General features: G+C 41.7%; 2 protein-coding genes across 4 annotated transcripts; one reads left to right on the top strand and one right to left on the bottom strand.

The window, feature by feature from the left end:
* Window positions 1-2,047: 2,047 nt before the first annotated feature.
* LOC147448557 (putative beta-1,3-galactosyltransferase 2) lies at window positions 2,048-7,045 on the top strand. 3 transcript variants are annotated; one of them, XM_086521119.1, is made up of 12 exons: window positions 2,048-2,200; window positions 2,812-3,033; window positions 3,740-3,851; window positions 3,931-3,989; window positions 4,099-4,310; window positions 5,512-5,575; window positions 5,664-5,739; window positions 5,878-5,998; window positions 6,083-6,170; window positions 6,254-6,379; window positions 6,463-6,572; window positions 6,651-7,045. In XM_086521119.1, the coding sequence occupies exons 1-12, from the start codon at window positions 2,088-2,090 to the stop codon at window positions 6,803-6,805; spliced, it is 1,458 nt and encodes a 485-aa protein (XP_086377245.1). In that variant the 5' UTR covers window positions 2,048-2,087; the 3' UTR covers window positions 6,806-7,045. The 3 variants fall into 3 exon arrangements, with proteins under 3 accessions (XP_086377245.1, XP_086377244.1, XP_086377246.1); XM_086521118.1 differs by having other exon boundaries at window positions 3,928-3,989; XM_086521120.1 differs by lacking the exon at window positions 2,048-2,200 and adding an exon at window positions 2,316-2,682 and having other exon boundaries at window positions 3,928-3,989.
* Window positions 7,046-8,812: 1,767 nt separating this feature from the next.
* Window positions 8,813-9,835, bottom strand: LOC147448556 (uncharacterized). The gene has a single exon (XM_086521121.1). The coding sequence runs from the start codon at window positions 9,686-9,688 to the stop codon at window positions 8,942-8,944; it is 747 nt and encodes a 248-aa protein (XP_086377247.1). The 5' UTR covers window positions 9,689-9,835; the 3' UTR covers window positions 8,813-8,941.
* Between the last annotated feature and the right edge of the window lie 6,597 nt (window positions 9,836-16,432).

Below are 16,432 nucleotides of genomic sequence, written 5' to 3'. Positions count from 1 at the left end.
AAATGCATATATAATGGGCATCAACCATGTGCCATAACCATATGCAAACCATCCGCAAAGACCATGAATCCAAGCACAAAATCACTGCCAAAGTATCCTGTGAAAACCATTGAAAGAAGCTCCACCTGTGTGCTCCAAAAACCTGGGTCTCTCAAGAGACCGCTTCGGTGGTGTGTAAACGCCTCCATACTTCGTTGCCCAAGTCTACCAAAAACCCTCAAACCACAAGCTTAACACAAGTTGCAATTGCATCTTCAACTCAGAATTTGTGCACTCAACTTCAAGCATCTCCCGTGCTTCCAAAAGTGAATCAAACTCGCACACAATGCGACAACAGAAAATCTGGAATTTCTGTATACAGTCAGTCTGAGCTGAATATCAGCATAACGGTGAGGAATTTGCAAAAAGTTTCTTCTGCAAAGTTGTAGACCACGTCGAAACGGATGGGCATAGCGGACAGAATTCTCAGATTTGCATTCTACAAGGAGAAAAACGAATTTGAAAACAGTGCTGCTGCGCACACAGTTTTAGGGCAGCACCTTCACTTACACACAATCTTTCACACTCCTTTCTGAGCTTCCACAAGAGCATACATCACTCTCAACTGAGCTCACAAGCTCCCATTGCATTCTCACAGCAAGTCTTTTGCTTTCTTAATCTCTCTACCGTCGAGAGAGAGCGAGCTATCGCCTCGAAGCTCTCAAAGCCATCGTGCTCTCCGCGGTCACCATAGCTCTGATACCAATTGAAGGGGATCGGGGAGCACCACAGACGGAGAGTGAGAGAGAGAGAAGGAAAGACACACACGATGTGGGTGGGGAGACTCAAAAGGAGTGAGCAGCTCCCTATACACTTATGCTATGTATAAGGTATACAAGTCAGTCGGCGCCCAGACTCTGGGCGGCCGGGCAAGGCACAGACGCCTATACCCCAACACTACTTATCTTTCATTTGTGCACAAAGCAATATACTCTCTGTTGTGTGCCTTCAACTTCTTCATCTTCTCCAAACTGTGTGTGTTTCCTTGCATTCCTATTTCCAACACTCAGTGTCTCTACAATAAGATAACGAGGCTTGGCAACTAGCGAGCTCACAGAGAAGCTCAAAAGCATATGTAGCAAGTAGTGTCACTCAGTGTGCTAATACAAAGACAAAGCTTGCCCTAGAGTGATGGGAATATACAAGCTGGGGTGAAACCTCCTAACGAGGGAAATAAGTCCCTCTGCGATCGTTAAAGTGTACACACACACATCACCCATAATACGATAACAATCGTTGAGTATATAACACCTCCTACTAATCCTTCATAGAGAAGGAGATTGATTCCATGATGCATCAACTCATGAGGGAGTTCATGTGAAGGTACTTGTAGTGGCAGTCCCCATTGGGAGATATGCTATTTGGATTTCATTGGTTCACTTATTTGTTTACTTTTTTAACATTTGTTAACTTAGTTTATTGTATCACTTTACTCCACAATGTGGACATTTTGGATCACATGACAATGATTTGATTTGCCAGTCGCATAGCCACGAGACTAAGTGACACACAAAATTTAATGCGGGGAGGTAAGGGGTTCGACGGTCCGGAAATGGGAGGCGGGATCTCGAGGCGGGCTAAACCCGGGCAGCGTGAAAATTGAAGAGAAATGGAACCCGAGCAACGCAAAATTTCGAGCCTTCGCGGCTGGTTTTGTTCCCACCACTTCGAGGCACAAGTTTAGGGTCACATGGGCTAGCCAACACACCCACGTGTGCATGCTGTATTTACCCTTGTTTTTATGATGTATTATGCTTAAAAACATGCGCGGCTCAGTTTAGGGGGTCCAATTTGTGGCCGGGTTTAGTTTTGATAGGACTCCTGCGACTACGATTGCATAAAATCTCGTTTGTGGACTTTGCAACCATAGATCCCCTCACCACTCCGCATTCAGTTTTGTGTTATACTTAGTCTTGATGCTCCCCTACGTAGGCCATTTTGAGACAGAAGTAAACAGTTTATCTCTCTCTCTCTGTGTCAAGTATGGTTCCCACGAGTAACAGTTCTCGATTCAAGACTCGTATGACAATGTTCTACGAGGGCCGAAGATGATAACAATGTCGACAAAGAAGAAGAAGAAGAAGAACAAGAAGGTGATGATGATTAGAGCATCGAAGAGGAAGAGGGGACAGAGAATGGTGCTACTTGCAAATGGCCACCAGTAGGTGAACTGCCCTTCCTCACGCCCCTTGCGTTTATCTGCCCACTGTTCTTTTGGTGCTAGAAATGTTAATCTGCAAGGCTTCGGTTTTCTTCCGCTCATGCGCCTCGCATTTTGAAGAATTCAGCCCATCTCGGTTTCATGACACTACTTTTAGTGTTCCGACCACTCACTCGCTGACACACACACACACACACACACACACACACACACACACAAGCCCCATATCTACACACCTACGTAGCTGCAAGGAGGAAAGTAAACAACCACCCAGCAAGCTATTTTCTCCTGCCTGGATGAGAGATGCCCTTTGCAGGCAATGCTCATTGTTGTTTACCAACTACTAAGCACATTGGAGAATCCCTAACGAAGCCGAAACTGTGATGTACCTGCCGAAGCTTATTGCTGGCTGCATGAGTGCAAAGGAGGTCCTACATCTTCTCCAACTCCTGGAAATCAGCAGAATTTATGGTGCCATCTAGGTTGGCGACATCACATACCATCTCTAAACACCACATGGCCCCTGTTTACATGATGCCAATGCATGCGTGCATTTGTTCCTTTGTTTTGTTTTGAGGAAGCTGCCTCATGGTTGCTTGCCTATGATGCAGGTCAATAGCACATAATGGCACAATACATAATGGGAAAGGCTATCTACCTTGCACATCTGCAATGCCTTTAGAGTCATATAAATCTAGAGGAACCACTAGGGCTGTTTCAGAAGGAGAAGAGCGGAATAAGAGCATGAAGTCGAAAGCAACTGGGGTCTCTTCCACACTTATATTGGTCCTGTGTGTGGCTAGCTTTTGCATTGGCATGATTTTCACAAATAGGTGAGATGCTTTCCTGCATTCAAGTGGTTTTTAGCAGATTCGTGTGTGGCTCATATAGAAGCTAAATGCCTTTTGGTAGGCTGTACTACATTTTGACTTGCATTACTTAGGTTGGGCTTATATCCCCCTTGTAGAACAACATCACCTGAACAGTGAAAACCAATGGCAACATTAGCATAGCAATACACATTACATTGCAAACATTAGCATTACGTTACACATTATATCCCCCTTGTAGAACAACATCACCAGAACAGTGAAAACCAATGGCAACATTAGCATAGCATTACACATTACATTGCAAACATTAGCATTACGTTACACATTACATTAGTACATCACATTACATTAGCTTCATGTTTGCATTGGCTTCGTTGAACTCTGATTATTGAGCCAATAAATTTATTATTTCAAGAAGCTCTGTTTCAAACTATGCCCATGACACAGCGATCATTAGTGGACGCTTATTGTTCAGTGGTGCTTGCACTTTCTTGTGCTCCAATACATAGTAGAAACAAACTCATTATACGTGCATAAATAATGCTGCACACATTTCATTCGCATCTTTGGACAATGAGGAGTATCCAAATTTAACATCTCCCTACTTTTAAATTGTATGCATTTGTATTTTTAATGTGGTTATCTCTGCTCTGCCCATCTTTATGGAGATATAAGGATGGTCCATTGAAGTGATTTAGTGTTTTAGAATGTGGACGACACCGGAACCAAAAGAACACTTGGCACCCATCAAAACCAAAGAGGAGCACTTAGAAGAAGAGAAGCAGATTCGGTTAAGCATAAAAGACTGTGAGAATCTTGTAAGAAGGCATCTTAGTCCTATCCTCCTTAAAGTTTCTGTTATTTGAATCGGTGGCTAACTTCCCTTTCTTGTAGAAGATGGCCGATGGGGAGAAGGATGTGATTGGTGAAATATCAAAAACACATGATTCTATACAGTAAGTCCAAAGTGTCTTGAGGTTTTTTCATGCAGGCACCCAATCATACATGCATTGTGTAACTAAGAGGCTTTGGCTAAAAGCTGGTTGGTGTCTTTGGTTTTTCTAGGGCTCTTGACAAGACCATCTCAGGCTTAGAAGCAGAACTAGCAGAGGCAAGGTCTAATCAGAACAATAACATGAATGGTCTGACGCTGATGGAGAGCAGTCGCAGTGATGTGGTGGAGCCCAGGCAGAAGGCATTTGTTGTGATAGGGATTAACACTGCTTTCAGCAGCCACAAGCGTCGCGACTCCATCCGCGAAACATGGATGCCCCAAGGTCAGTGCAAAAATGTCTTTTTTTTCTTGTTTTGAACATGTTATGTGTTGCTCATTTCGAAGACAGGGAATTTGAAGAGCCTGCAATAAATTCAGCTGCAAGAGTCAATTGTCAGAGTTTAAGAAGACAGGAAATTAGTGTAGAGCTTAGTTGTTCGATTATTTAATGGTTTTCTGGATTAGAAATTAGCACATTGGTGTGGTCACATATTGGCAAGAGCCATAATGGGCGGGGGTCTGGCTGGAGTATTGTTTCAAGCTGTCCCCTCTCTAATCTACGCTTAGGTCCGTAAGCTGTAAAAATGTGTTTCTAGAGCTTTGAAAACTGCTTAAAGATTGCATGGGATAAAGGCAGCTTGCCTGGGACTTTGATCTTGAAGTGGGTTCGAGCCTGCAATGCTTGGGAAAACCTAGGTTTAGTGTAATGTCACCCTCAAAATTGTAAATTTACCTCAAAAGTTTAAATTTGAAGGTGAGAACCTACAAAATTTAGTGAGAAAATCTTTGAAACATAACCAATTTACGTAAAAAATCTTTGAAACATAACCAATTTGAAGGTGAGAACCTACAAAATTTAGTGAGAAAATCGCCTTGACTCTTTCCCCTTGTGAAGAAGTTGAGTTGCATCCTGTGCTGGTTGCAGCTTCTGTAAAGAATTACAGAGACATGCTTAAAATTCCAATGAGGAGACGAGCTTTACTAGGTTAAATTGTTAGTACCAATGCTTTTGTTCAAATTTCTCACCAAATGTTATTGAGATACTTAAAAGAAAATTGGCTTTGTGAGCGACCCCTTTGCTTTCTCTACTTGGTCATGTTAAAATGCTTGTAATGGGTATATCTCCTAATGGTTCTCAAAAAAGAAAAAATCTACCCGTAACCCATTCCAGTTCTCTTAAGATATCCTTGTAAGTAATCTTTACACTTTGATACCATTAAAATGCAAAGAACGCATAGAAGAGGAAGTAAACTCAACAAGAAAAGAAGAGAATATCGCATATGCATGCGATCCATCCTTTTATAAGGCATGGGTCCCTTGAATTTCCAAGCACCACAGAACTCTTGGGCTTTCATAACGTTCACACTCTATATATGACCTCATGTTTGCCTTGTTTAAACTATTGAAAAGAATTTTCATTTTTCCTAAATTGTGGGGACCTATTTGTTCATGTTAAAATGCTGAATGCTTTTCACGTGCATCAGGAGAGAAGCGAAAGCACCTAGAGCAAGAAAAAGGGATAATTGTCAGATTTGTCATTGGCCACAGGTAAGTTTTGATGGTCTTGATTTGTTTCTGTCTTCTTATATGTGAGTGGGATGAGAAGCTAATTTGGCTCTTCTGTATACATATATAGTTCTACAACTGGCGGAAATGTTCTAGATCGTGCCATCGATGCTGAAGATGCACAACATTCAGATTTTCTAAAACTAGTAAGAAAAAGATACAAATCACTTCGTTAGTGTAGAATCTCAAGCCATTGCACATCTGAAAAACAGCTTATCCTTGATCTGAATGGTGTGTTCTACAATAAATATGATGATGTATCCAGAGAAAATTTTCTTTTGCAGGATCACATCGAAGGATATCATGAGCTGTCAGCTAAGACAAAGACCTACTTTGCTACTGCTTCGGCCAAGTGGGATGCAGACTTTTTTGTCAAGGTGGATGATGATGTGCATGTAAATTTGGGTAATCTATACTCTTACCTCATTACGTAAGTGTTTATCAGAGCATCGACCCACCCAAATATGTAGTGTTATGTGGTTGTTGCAGGGATGCTGAGCTCCATTTTGGCAGAACATCGCTCAAAACCCCGCGTTTATATTGGTTGCATGAAATCAGGCCCTGTTTTGTCACAAAAGTGTGTTATCTTATTTCCCCCATTTGCTTAAATTGCTTAAACAACGTCTTTGTTGTTACCGATTGTGCAATGCTATTTTGTAGAGGGGTGAAATATCAAGAACCTGAGCATTGGAAGTTTGGGGAGAGAGGGAATAAATATTTCCGACATGCAACGGGGCAACTCTATGCCATTTCAAAAGACCTCGCGACATACATTGCTTTAAATTTGTTAGTAAATAGTTGTCAATGGTCGTTCATTTTAGGGCTACTCAGGTAGACATCATTGCTAAAATGACTCGTGCTTTACACAGGCCCATTTTACATAAATTTGCCAATGAGGATGTTTCTCTAGGCGCGTGGCTTATCGGCTTGGATGTGGTTCATGTAGATGATCGTCGGTTGTGTTGCGGGACTCCGCCAGGTATGCTTTTGATGAGCTAAGAAATTGTGTTCTATGAGCCTTCTGTTGTCAAGCTGAGCGGATTGCTTCACTGCGCAGATTGTGAGTGGAAAGCAAAGGCAGGCAATGTTTGTGCAGCATCATTTGATTGGACTTGCAGTGGTATCTGCAAGTCGGTCGATAGAATGAAAGACATACAAAAACGGTGCGGTGAGGATGAACAGGCTGTTTGGACAGCATTTTCTTCAGTTTGAAGAGATCTAGAGTATGCCTGAGCATATACATGCACTTGCAAACACTGCGAGTGAGGCATCCCTTGTCAAATCAAAGTCCTTTCTAGAATGCAGGCTTGACTTTCCCGAAACTTCTATAGCATGTGTAGAAGAGTTCACATTGCAATCACAGACAAATGTAGGAGACTTTTCATGCAACCACTCAAGGGCACTTATTATTGGCAAAGGCTTTGTCACACTTAAAGAGAGATTGTTGTGCTATCGACTAATGGTAACTTAATATCAATGGTTCCCCAACATTAAAAAACAAGTTGTCTGGTTACTTTATGAGAGCTCTAGTGTCGCTTCTTTAGTGGTCTTACGGTTCTCAACACCCCGGGAAAATTCTGACCCTCTCAGCAAACCTTTTTGCAAAATTAAAAAAAAAAACCCTCAAAATCTACATTGGCATGAAATGGGTCTCGCTCCATCCATTTGCAATCTTCAATTGATTCCTTTGATACCGCATCTCACAAGCATTGCTAACTCCTTAAGACACCAATCCACTCATGAGCTACACCTCCTTCAATTCTTTAACCTTAGTAAAGTGATGAATTGTTTATCTAAACCTTAAATCTAATAGTATTGATATACCACCTATATTGACCTTAATGAAGAACCTTTGTGTATTAATCAAGGCAAGCCATACAACTCCATGTATTTTCTCCCTTTACGATAGGCCTTGGGAAGCCACTCAATCTAATCTAAACGGTAGAGCCTTGTTTACATAAACCAATGAAAGTAGACCTTCACATGGAAGTATTTTACTAGATACACATAATCCTTTGCATAAACCTTCGTTTATAGAAACTAATCAAGGTAGACCTTCACATGGAAGCACATATAATGGCCTTGATTGAAAGACTATACCTTGGATTGTAAAAACCTCTATTGACCCAAAAGCACCAACCTTTCTAGCCATCATATCCTTCTAGCAACTTAACATAATTGTTAAATCATAAGGTATTCTGATCAAAAGCCTCGTCTCGCATTTACGAACATAGAGCAAGGATCTACTCAATGTAATTTCAATATACTACTAGCAACTTCAGTTTTTGAAAGCACCCCATGTTGCACCACTCAAAACCGTTAATTGCAAATGGTGCTCCAAAGAAAGCTTTTTATTTACTCTAATACAATTCCTCCAAATTTTGAAGGTTTTCTCATCTATTGTTTGGAAATCTAGAAAATTTATCGATGGGATAATACCTATCTGAGCTCTAGTTGGCAACATTTTTGAACCCCACAAACTCTCAATCAAGGATTTGTTCAAAACTTGAGCTACCATTTTTGAACAACTCCCCTATTTTTGTTGACACCTTGCAAGCACAGAGATCCCGGAGGGGGGTGGGCTGGGGATGGATTCGACCTTCCAAAAATCACGTACAGCCTGCATATTCAAGTGCCATTTTTAAAGTCCCTCTATACACACTTTACCATGGTTTTTTTTTTTGTCTCTCTCCAAGTGTCCAATTTTTAATCCCTGATTTTGAGACGCTTTGAAGTAGAAAAAAATCCTTCCTGATGAACTCACGTGCCACACATACATTTTGAGGTGGACTCCCTGGGGTTGAGATGAAGCTATGTGGCCATAACTCACTCTCACAACTCATTGGGTTTCTATCTTGCAATGAATTTCTTTCTAGGGGAGAGCTGCACATGTTTTTTTCTTGCTATACAAGGATAGCTCAAGCATTTTTGGGGAGTAGAACTCGGGTCGTCTTTAGTTTTGCACCCCTTAACAGGATCATTCCTTCAAAAAGGATTCTTAAGAAGCTAACATCCAAAATAATGTGAAGGGCCAGCGACATTTTGAAGGTTTATATTTGATGCACAGTATGTGCAAATGAGCAATACTTATTAGCAATGAGACAAAGTAAGAGCTTTACTCATAGAATATCTGACAAAAGAGCTTGGGAACAAGAATCCTGTTGCCTTATTCGACGATGCAAAGAATTTGGATACCGGGGTGAGGCGACGATGACCGTATTTGTCATTTTAACATGCTCATTTAATTTATCTGGTTAAAATATATTACATATGAAGAAAACCTGTATAGGTTCACCACTAAAAATGGTGGCAAAGAAAGTTTTTTGATGCTGGTGTTGCGCCTGTTAATTAGCCATGTGTTGAAACCTGCGGTCCTGCATACGCTTTCTTGAGCCTTGATGTATGAAGGTGTGACAAGTCCAAAGGGTTGATCTGCACAAAAGCACGTCTCTCCCACACAGTAGTTCTAGGAGAAGGGTCCCTTTGAAGAGGCTTGCAGGGTGAGCTCAATGGGTCCTTTTCTGCAAAATCAGCTTTTGTCGCCGCAGTTTCGCTCATGCGGCGCATGCTTGCGCTGCTTTTCTTTACTGGTAGACTTTCTCCCTTCTTTTTCCACTTGGTCTTGAATTTGCTGTTGTTGTAGCCCTCTTTGAGCTTCCGAAGGACTCTCTTCCATGTGGGCACACCGTCGATGTCCTCTCGCCCACTTTCCGCCACTGTTGGAAGAACATTTCCACTCTTTGATGTTGGTTTTGCTGCATTGTGCTTCTTGCTTCTACTGGGAAGAACCAGCCAAAGTCTGTTGTGCCAGATATGGTAATGCAGCGATGCATCCGACACCCTTTCAAGGCCACTTGCATCGTCTGCACGCCGTGTCGATGTGGTCTCCGAAATGTCCCTGCCCACTAAGGAGAATATGGACCCTTTTGATCCAATCTCTACAGGAGCTGCTTGTTGATCACTGCTGCCATTATAAGCGGATGCAGATCGTCGCAAGCGCGGCGAGTGGCGCCCTCTTTGCTCGCGCACTGATATGGATCTATGGCTTGAATAGGGGAGTTGTTCAAAAGGAGGCTGCACGACGTCCTTGCTCATTACTGCGCAGGCAGGCAGGCAGAGAGAGAGAGAGAGAGAGAGAGAGAGAGAGAGAGAGAGAGAGAGGGAGAGGCAGCTCAGCTATTGAGTTGTGTGTGTGTGTGTGTGAGAGAGAGAGAGAGAGCGCGAGAGCAAGAGAGAGTGCTGCGCTAGGCCTATGGTCACAGGTGTTTTCCACTATGGGAGCCCCTGTGAAAAGCGCGGCACGTGGTCGGTAGGCGGCAAAAAGACCACGTCCAAAGTCAAAAAGCTATGAGTCATTCCTCTTTCCTCTCTTTTACAAAGTTTCCCACCTACCTAGGGTAGAGGAGCCAGTAGGGGGACGGTAACTTGGGGAGCTTGAATCTTCCTCCTCTGAGCTCAATTTTTTGCGCTGAGTAGCTCAATTTTATCGTCTTTTCATAAGCTTTTAGGAAAAATAATTTGAGATTGGTCGGGTTTGAAAGTCGGTAGTCGCGGCGCGATTTTCGAAATCAAGTGTATCAAAAATCGGCATGAATAAGAACACCAATGGGGGTCAAAAGAGGTAAAATGCAACCACAACGTCTTGAACCCTCGCCCTTGCCAATGAGAAGGCTTTGTTTCAAATGAACTAGCCGTTTCAACTCCACTTTTTTGTGCTTCTTTTGGTCCCCAAACATATTAAAATTAGGGTTCATGTGTCTTTTCTCTGGGGCCGTACCACAACTAGCCCCTCTACCCTACATATTTTGCAAATTTCCGTTAAACTTTAGATTAAAATGTGAGAAAAGCTACACAATTTATAGAACTTTAGTATAAAACCTTCAAAAATAGGCAATTTACTTGTCAAAATTTGCGTGCATAGGTTTTCCACTTATTAAAGAAAAATATTTATTTCGAGCACTACTTCCTACTCGTCGGTGTTTATCAAAAATCGACGTTTTTGAGCGGTTAAAATTTAAAAATCTTGGCCAAGTTTCAACTTTCAAGATTAGACTCATTATTTTCTAGCCCTTGAGAATGTTATTGCGGACCACTTGGGCTCATCATGTGTGACAGTCTCCTAGAGCCCGTCTCACATCATTAGGAGTTGTACCTTGGGTGGTTTCCGTAAGGAAAATCTAGTCCCGGATAACTTTTCAATGAAGATCCCATACTTTGAAATGCCAATGTTCCCCATTTGAACAATTCCTTGGTATTTTTATGGCTTTGGATCAAGTTATAGCCTTTTGAGGTCTTTGCAATGTTTGATAAAGATTAAGGTTCTACTTCCATGCGATTACGGTAACAAAATCTAATGCTTGGAGCTTGATAGAGCTACCACAAGAGAAGCTTATGATTTGTGCAAGCTGAAAATTGCCCTATAGGGCTTCCTTATGGTGCCAAAAGGTAGCTCAGAGGAGTGCAAAGGGCAACCAACCTTGGGTGCAAGAGGGAAAGAGAGCCTTGCAGGTGCAAGAGGGAGAGAGAGGCCTTGTAGGGCTGAACAGGACAACCCCCCCCCCCCCACCCTCTTTCCCTCCCTTTGTGCAATATGGTGAGTATTGTTGTGAAGGAAGTAGAAAATTACCTTTCATTGTTTTAACTAGTCTTGCTTGGTGGGCCTTTGTCTTACATAATTTGATACATTTTGGAGCGGAGTTGGTTGCTTGGTTAGTTGGTTGTGTTTGTTGTCGCCTCGGGTTTTGTTGTGGAACACAAGCAGATGAGTATAACCAATTAATAGGCACCAATAGTAGCTCAGCTTGGGACTTGATGAGCATTGGGAAGAAGCAAGTTGTCTCCCATAGCGCTCCTTATACAACAAAGGGCTACTAAAGAGAGTAACTGAATCGAGCAAAAGGGTTGCAGTTTAACCTACTCCTTAACCTACTTTGGTAGTTGTTTGCAAATTTCCATTCAGCCTAGTAATATCAACCATTTAGTCTCTAGACTATGGATCCAGCTTTGAGACACCCATCTTATTCTCAATCAAGCGTAGTCAATTTTCCTTTATTTCTCGTAGAACATGAGAGAGAGAGAGAGAGAGAGAGAGAGAGAGAGAGAGAGAGAGAGAGAGAGAGAGAACATGTATAGAGTGCATTGAATATTCAAACACATAAGTTGAATTGACGAACTGTGAGAAAAAAAGTGCATCTCTATATAGATACAATGTTCAAGATTGAGCATGCATTGGTGAGGAAAACATGTGGTTAAACTAAACTTAAGGAAGCTTTGACAAACTCAAAAAAATGAAAAGCCTCAATGGACTAAAAAATTTGAATTGCACTACCGACCTAATAATCGTATATGGGTGTCGTCCAATTGTGCAAGCCGGAGGACAATGTTTGAGTCAAGCTACATAAAAGCAATGTGAATAGTTAAACATTTTGTCTTGCAATCAAACACAAAGTGAAAATGCTAATTATATAGTGCATGCATGCAGTAGTGCCATACAAAAGTATTGTGGAGAGTTGGTATTGTGGTCTCTCCATAAATTATAAGAAAAAAAAGACTTGCCTTGTCTTGTAGCATTTATGTGTTGCGCCAAGCAAACACATATGCATGGAAAATTGGATGCTAATAGCAAACCTTGTAGTGTCTTCGAGCTGGAGTCGTGGTTGTGCAGTAGAATTGTCCACTGCTATGAATATATGTCTTTTCTGTCACACAGAAAACATGAGTTAACACAAATATCATTGCCTTCATCATATGTGTCCTTAGTAGCAATCTACTGTGGCGTTTTGGAATTATTCTATGTAGAGCATCCTCTATCCCTCCTTTCAGAAAAAGCTTTTAGGCCGACCAAGTAAATATAGCGAGCCTTAACTGAAAACTTTGTATACTTCCCTATTGTATGCCAACCATCGGTGTTGCAAAATAGAATTTCATGCAATATGTAGAAGGCGAGGACAGTCCTAGTAGGTGGGAACTGTCCCTTAGAGGCCGAACAGTAGGGGTAGTCACACTAGCAGTAATTACCGTAGGTAGTTATTGCAGTAACTCTTGGGAGCTATAAATAGGACCCGCTACATTGTAATTGGGCTTCTTGGCTTCTTAGCTGCTTGACTTTTGGCTTAGCTTTCTAAATACTTTTGGGTTTACGAAGCTCTTTGCCTCTAGCTTCACCATGTAATCATTGCTTCTGTAATCATTTGAGCTTGAACCCATTATACATTGTACTGATTATCCTTGAGCTATTAATCTGAATCTACAAATACTCTTTTTAGTCTTCCAGTCATGTCTCTCATTTCAAGACATCAAATTTTTTTTTCCTAAAGCAGCAAAATTCATCATACAGTGAAGAAAAACTGAAGCAGATGCCATAGTAGTTGACTTGGCAGTTGTCAGAGATGATGAAGTGCCGATGATTCAAGTAGACTACAAAGTCAGGAAACAATGGGAGCCACTATCCGGTGTCATACTGGATGGAGGGGCACGGGTAAACATCATGGGGGCACACCTTCAACAAAGAATGGGTATTACAAACTTGAAACCAACACCTTTTAAAGTTCGAATGGCCGATCGCAGAGTTGTGCAAGCAACTGGGATGATAGAGAGTATGCAGATAAGGGTGAGAAAAGAAAAGTTCAAGACCAGCTTCCTAGTACTAGATGTGCAAGGCGCATATGGGATGCTACTAGGACGCCCATGGTTGCGAACGACACAGGATGTTTACGACTATGCCAATCAGACTCTGACAATAAAAGGGCACCAATAGAAAAATTCAGATCCAGACAAACAACACTAGAAGCTGGAGGAAGGCACTGCACCAGAAGATCTTTGCTAGAAGTATGGGGTAAAGAAGATTGAGAGGATGCTGACAGGAATGAATATTTTTCCATTGGCCGAGATCGACCTAAATGCAGTATTATTTGACAAGGATTAGGCTGAAAAGCAAAGGAAGCAATTTCCAGATCAGTTCGCTGAATTGAATCCTGGAGAACGACTAGTTCAGCTAACTGGACGGCCAGAGAAACCAATTGACTCCAAAGAAGAATTCTCAGATTCTAGTACACCAGTGGCCACTGAAGAGGTGCACTCTAAAGAAGTTACTGAAGTTCGAAGGGAGGTGGGCCTAATTGGTTGCTTCCAGATGATCAGGAAATCGAAGAATGGAACCTGGGTTCTGAGGAAAGTCCTAGATTGATCAAAGTAAACAAGCACCTGAACCTAGGAATAAAAGAAAAAGCCCGACTCATGTTCCAGAAGTACAAAGACGTATTCACATGGGAACATACCGATCTAAAAGGTGTAGATCCAGAGGTCTGTCGACATAGAATACCTCTGAAGCCGGATGCCAGACCAGTGCGTCTGCAACGGTACAGAATGAATCCAAATTATGCTAAGAAGGTCAAAGAAGAAATCGACAACCTTTTGAAGGTTGGATTCATCACAGAAGTCACCAGTAGTGACTGGCTGTTCCCTATTGTGGTAGTACCCAAGAAGAATGGAAAGCTTAGAGTTTGTGTGGATTATCAAAAGTCGAATGCTCAAACCATCAAAGATCCTTTTCCATTACCTTTTACGGATATGCTTCTTGATGAGATTGCAGGCCATGAGATGTATAGCTTTATGGATGGCTATAGTGGTTATAATCAGCTAAAGATTTCTCCTAAAGATCGGAGGAAAACCACTTTTATTACCAAATGGGGTGCATTCATGTATCTGATCATGCCATTTGATCTTTGCAATGCTCCAGCAACCTTCTAAAGGTGTATGATAGAGATATTTAGTGAATTCCTCCACCGATTTCTCACCATATTTATGGATGACTTCATTGTATTCTCAACTGAGGAGAAGCATTTGCTCTTTCTGGAAATGATTTTCCAGCATTGTAAGGAGAAGAGGATTAGTTTGAACCCATTCAAATCTATTTTCTTGGTCTGGAAGGGACAATTACTGGGAGATATAGTGTCCAGGAATGGTATAGAGATGGCCAATGATAAAATACAATGTGTCCAGTGTCATAATAACTAATATCTAATTCTCCTAAATGATCATTTGATATGGGGAAGTGCCAGGGGAGAAAAAGCTAGAATATTGGTTAAGTTGGCAGACCGACCACAATAGGGATCCAAAGGAGGGAAAATAGGGATCCAAAGGGGGGCCATCTGCAAAAGAGCAAGGTGCAACAATGGGCTAAAAAGACCCTAAGGTTCAGCCCATTAAGACTTCCAAAATGCTAAGGTTCCAAAATTCAAAGGTTATGTCCAAAGGCCAAACACTAGGGAAACTGGATGCTTTGTGTGTATCCCAAAAAGTCTTCATAATCCCTACATAGGAGGGGGCGAGCCTTGCAAGTAGGGGATGACACACACACACACACACACACACACAAGCTCCCTTTACACAAAGGGAATGAGGGATACATGTCAGCTTCCTAGCCCAGATGCCCCACAAGGTGTACTCAAATCGATGGCCTTGGAGGTGGACCAATGAGAATTAAGCTAGAGTAAATCTAGTTTAATTAATTTAATAACACTTAATAAAAGAACCAATAAGAATTAAGCTCTCTAGAAGACTATTGGACAGTCTCCCAAGGGGTCCAATGAGCATTTAGTAGCCCAATGGCTTGCATGATTCCTATTGGCCAGGAGACAAAGGGGTCCAATGAGAGTTTAGTTGCATTATTTAATTAGCAAAAGCTCTCACAAAAGGGGAAAGGGGGACACATGTCAGAAGGCTATCACTTATGCTCCTGAAATCCTATTGGCTAAGCTTGGGGAGGTCCAATGGGGTGTCTGCATGAGCAAATAGCAAGAGGGGTCGACCAAGAGAGAGAGGGGGCTGATTTTCTCAAGGCATTATTGCATTACACACTCACACTAGGTTACAGTGTGTGGAGTAAGAAGACTCTCTCTCTCTTCTCAAGCTTTAATGGAAAGCTTATAACCTACTCCAAGAAAATCCAACCAAGAGCCAAGCTTCAATGCATGCTCATTCACTTTCCAACCAAGAGCCAAGCTTCAATGCATCACATAAACTTTCCAACCAAGAGCCAAGCTTCAATGAAGAAAAGTTTATGTGATGCAAATCCAACCAAGAGCCAAGCTTCAATGCATGCTCATCTCCTTTACCATGCTAATTAATAAGCTAAGCTATGCTAATATGAGTGATTATGTGAGGAGATGTACATCTTTCTCGTAAGACTAATCCTTCATCCTCTCAATCTACTCTCATACCCCGCTAGCTCTCATCATCTTCGAAGGTGTGTGAGGTCTTGGGTCTGAGACCATGAGGGAATTGATGTTGTGTTTGATAAGTGTTTTGCTTAGTGCTTGAAGTTTCCATCTTCATTGCACTAGATAGTATTGAAAGAACACAAAAAATTGTATTGTAAAATGTCTCTCTTGATGGGAGAAACCATAATACAAAGCCTTTTGGAGGGGGGACCGGCTCCATGCAAATCCGGTCCTCAACTGTAGTCAATTGCTTAATTTCTCTCTCTTTTGAAGTATTGTTCATGCTATCTAACTAGGTGTTATGCTTTTTGTTGCTCTCTCCACCCAGGCACTCTTGTTATTCTCATTAGGAATCTATTCTAATGAAATGCTTACTATGTTCATGCTATTTTCCGCTACACACAAGTTACTAGGCCATTAAATGTTACATCCAGCAGGCCAAGGCACCCTGCACAACATCAGAGTTAAGTTCATTCTTGGGACACATCAATTTTAATAGAAGATTTGTTCATATGTTTGCTTCCAAAGATTACCTTTATATGAGCTCACCAAGAAAACCAGCAAGTTCATCTGGACTGCTGAATGTGAGGAGAGCTTCCAATGTCTTAAAAATGCCATT

This window comes from Adiantum capillus-veneris, chromosome 10 (genome assembly GCF_014529385.1).
Source record: "Adiantum capillus-veneris isolate H3 chromosome 10, ASM1452938v2, whole genome shotgun sequence".
Taxonomy (NCBI): Eukaryota; Viridiplantae; Streptophyta; class Polypodiopsida; order Polypodiales; family Pteridaceae; genus Adiantum; species Adiantum capillus-veneris.
Note: the sequence above shows the minus strand (reverse complement) of the source record. Positions and strands in the feature narration are given on the sequence as shown.

Excerpts from the sequence above, each read along its gene's own strand:
- LOC147448557 (XM_086521118.1), top strand. The coding sequence starts at position 2,088 with ATGATAACAATGTCGACAAAGAAGAAGAAGAAGAAGAACAAGAAGGTG. Across the intron at positions 2,201-2,811 it reads CTACTTGCAAATGGCCACCA|GTCAATAGCACATAATGGCA; the intron begins GTAGGTGAACTG and ends CCTATGATGCAG. Across the intron at positions 3,034-3,739 it reads GGCATGATTTTCACAAATAG|AATGTGGACGACACCGGAAC; the intron begins GTGAGATGCTTT and ends TTAGTGTTTTAG.
- LOC147448556 (XM_086521121.1), bottom strand. The coding sequence starts at position 9,688 with ATGAGCAAGGACGTCGTGCAGCCTCCTTTTGAACAACTCCCCTATTCA.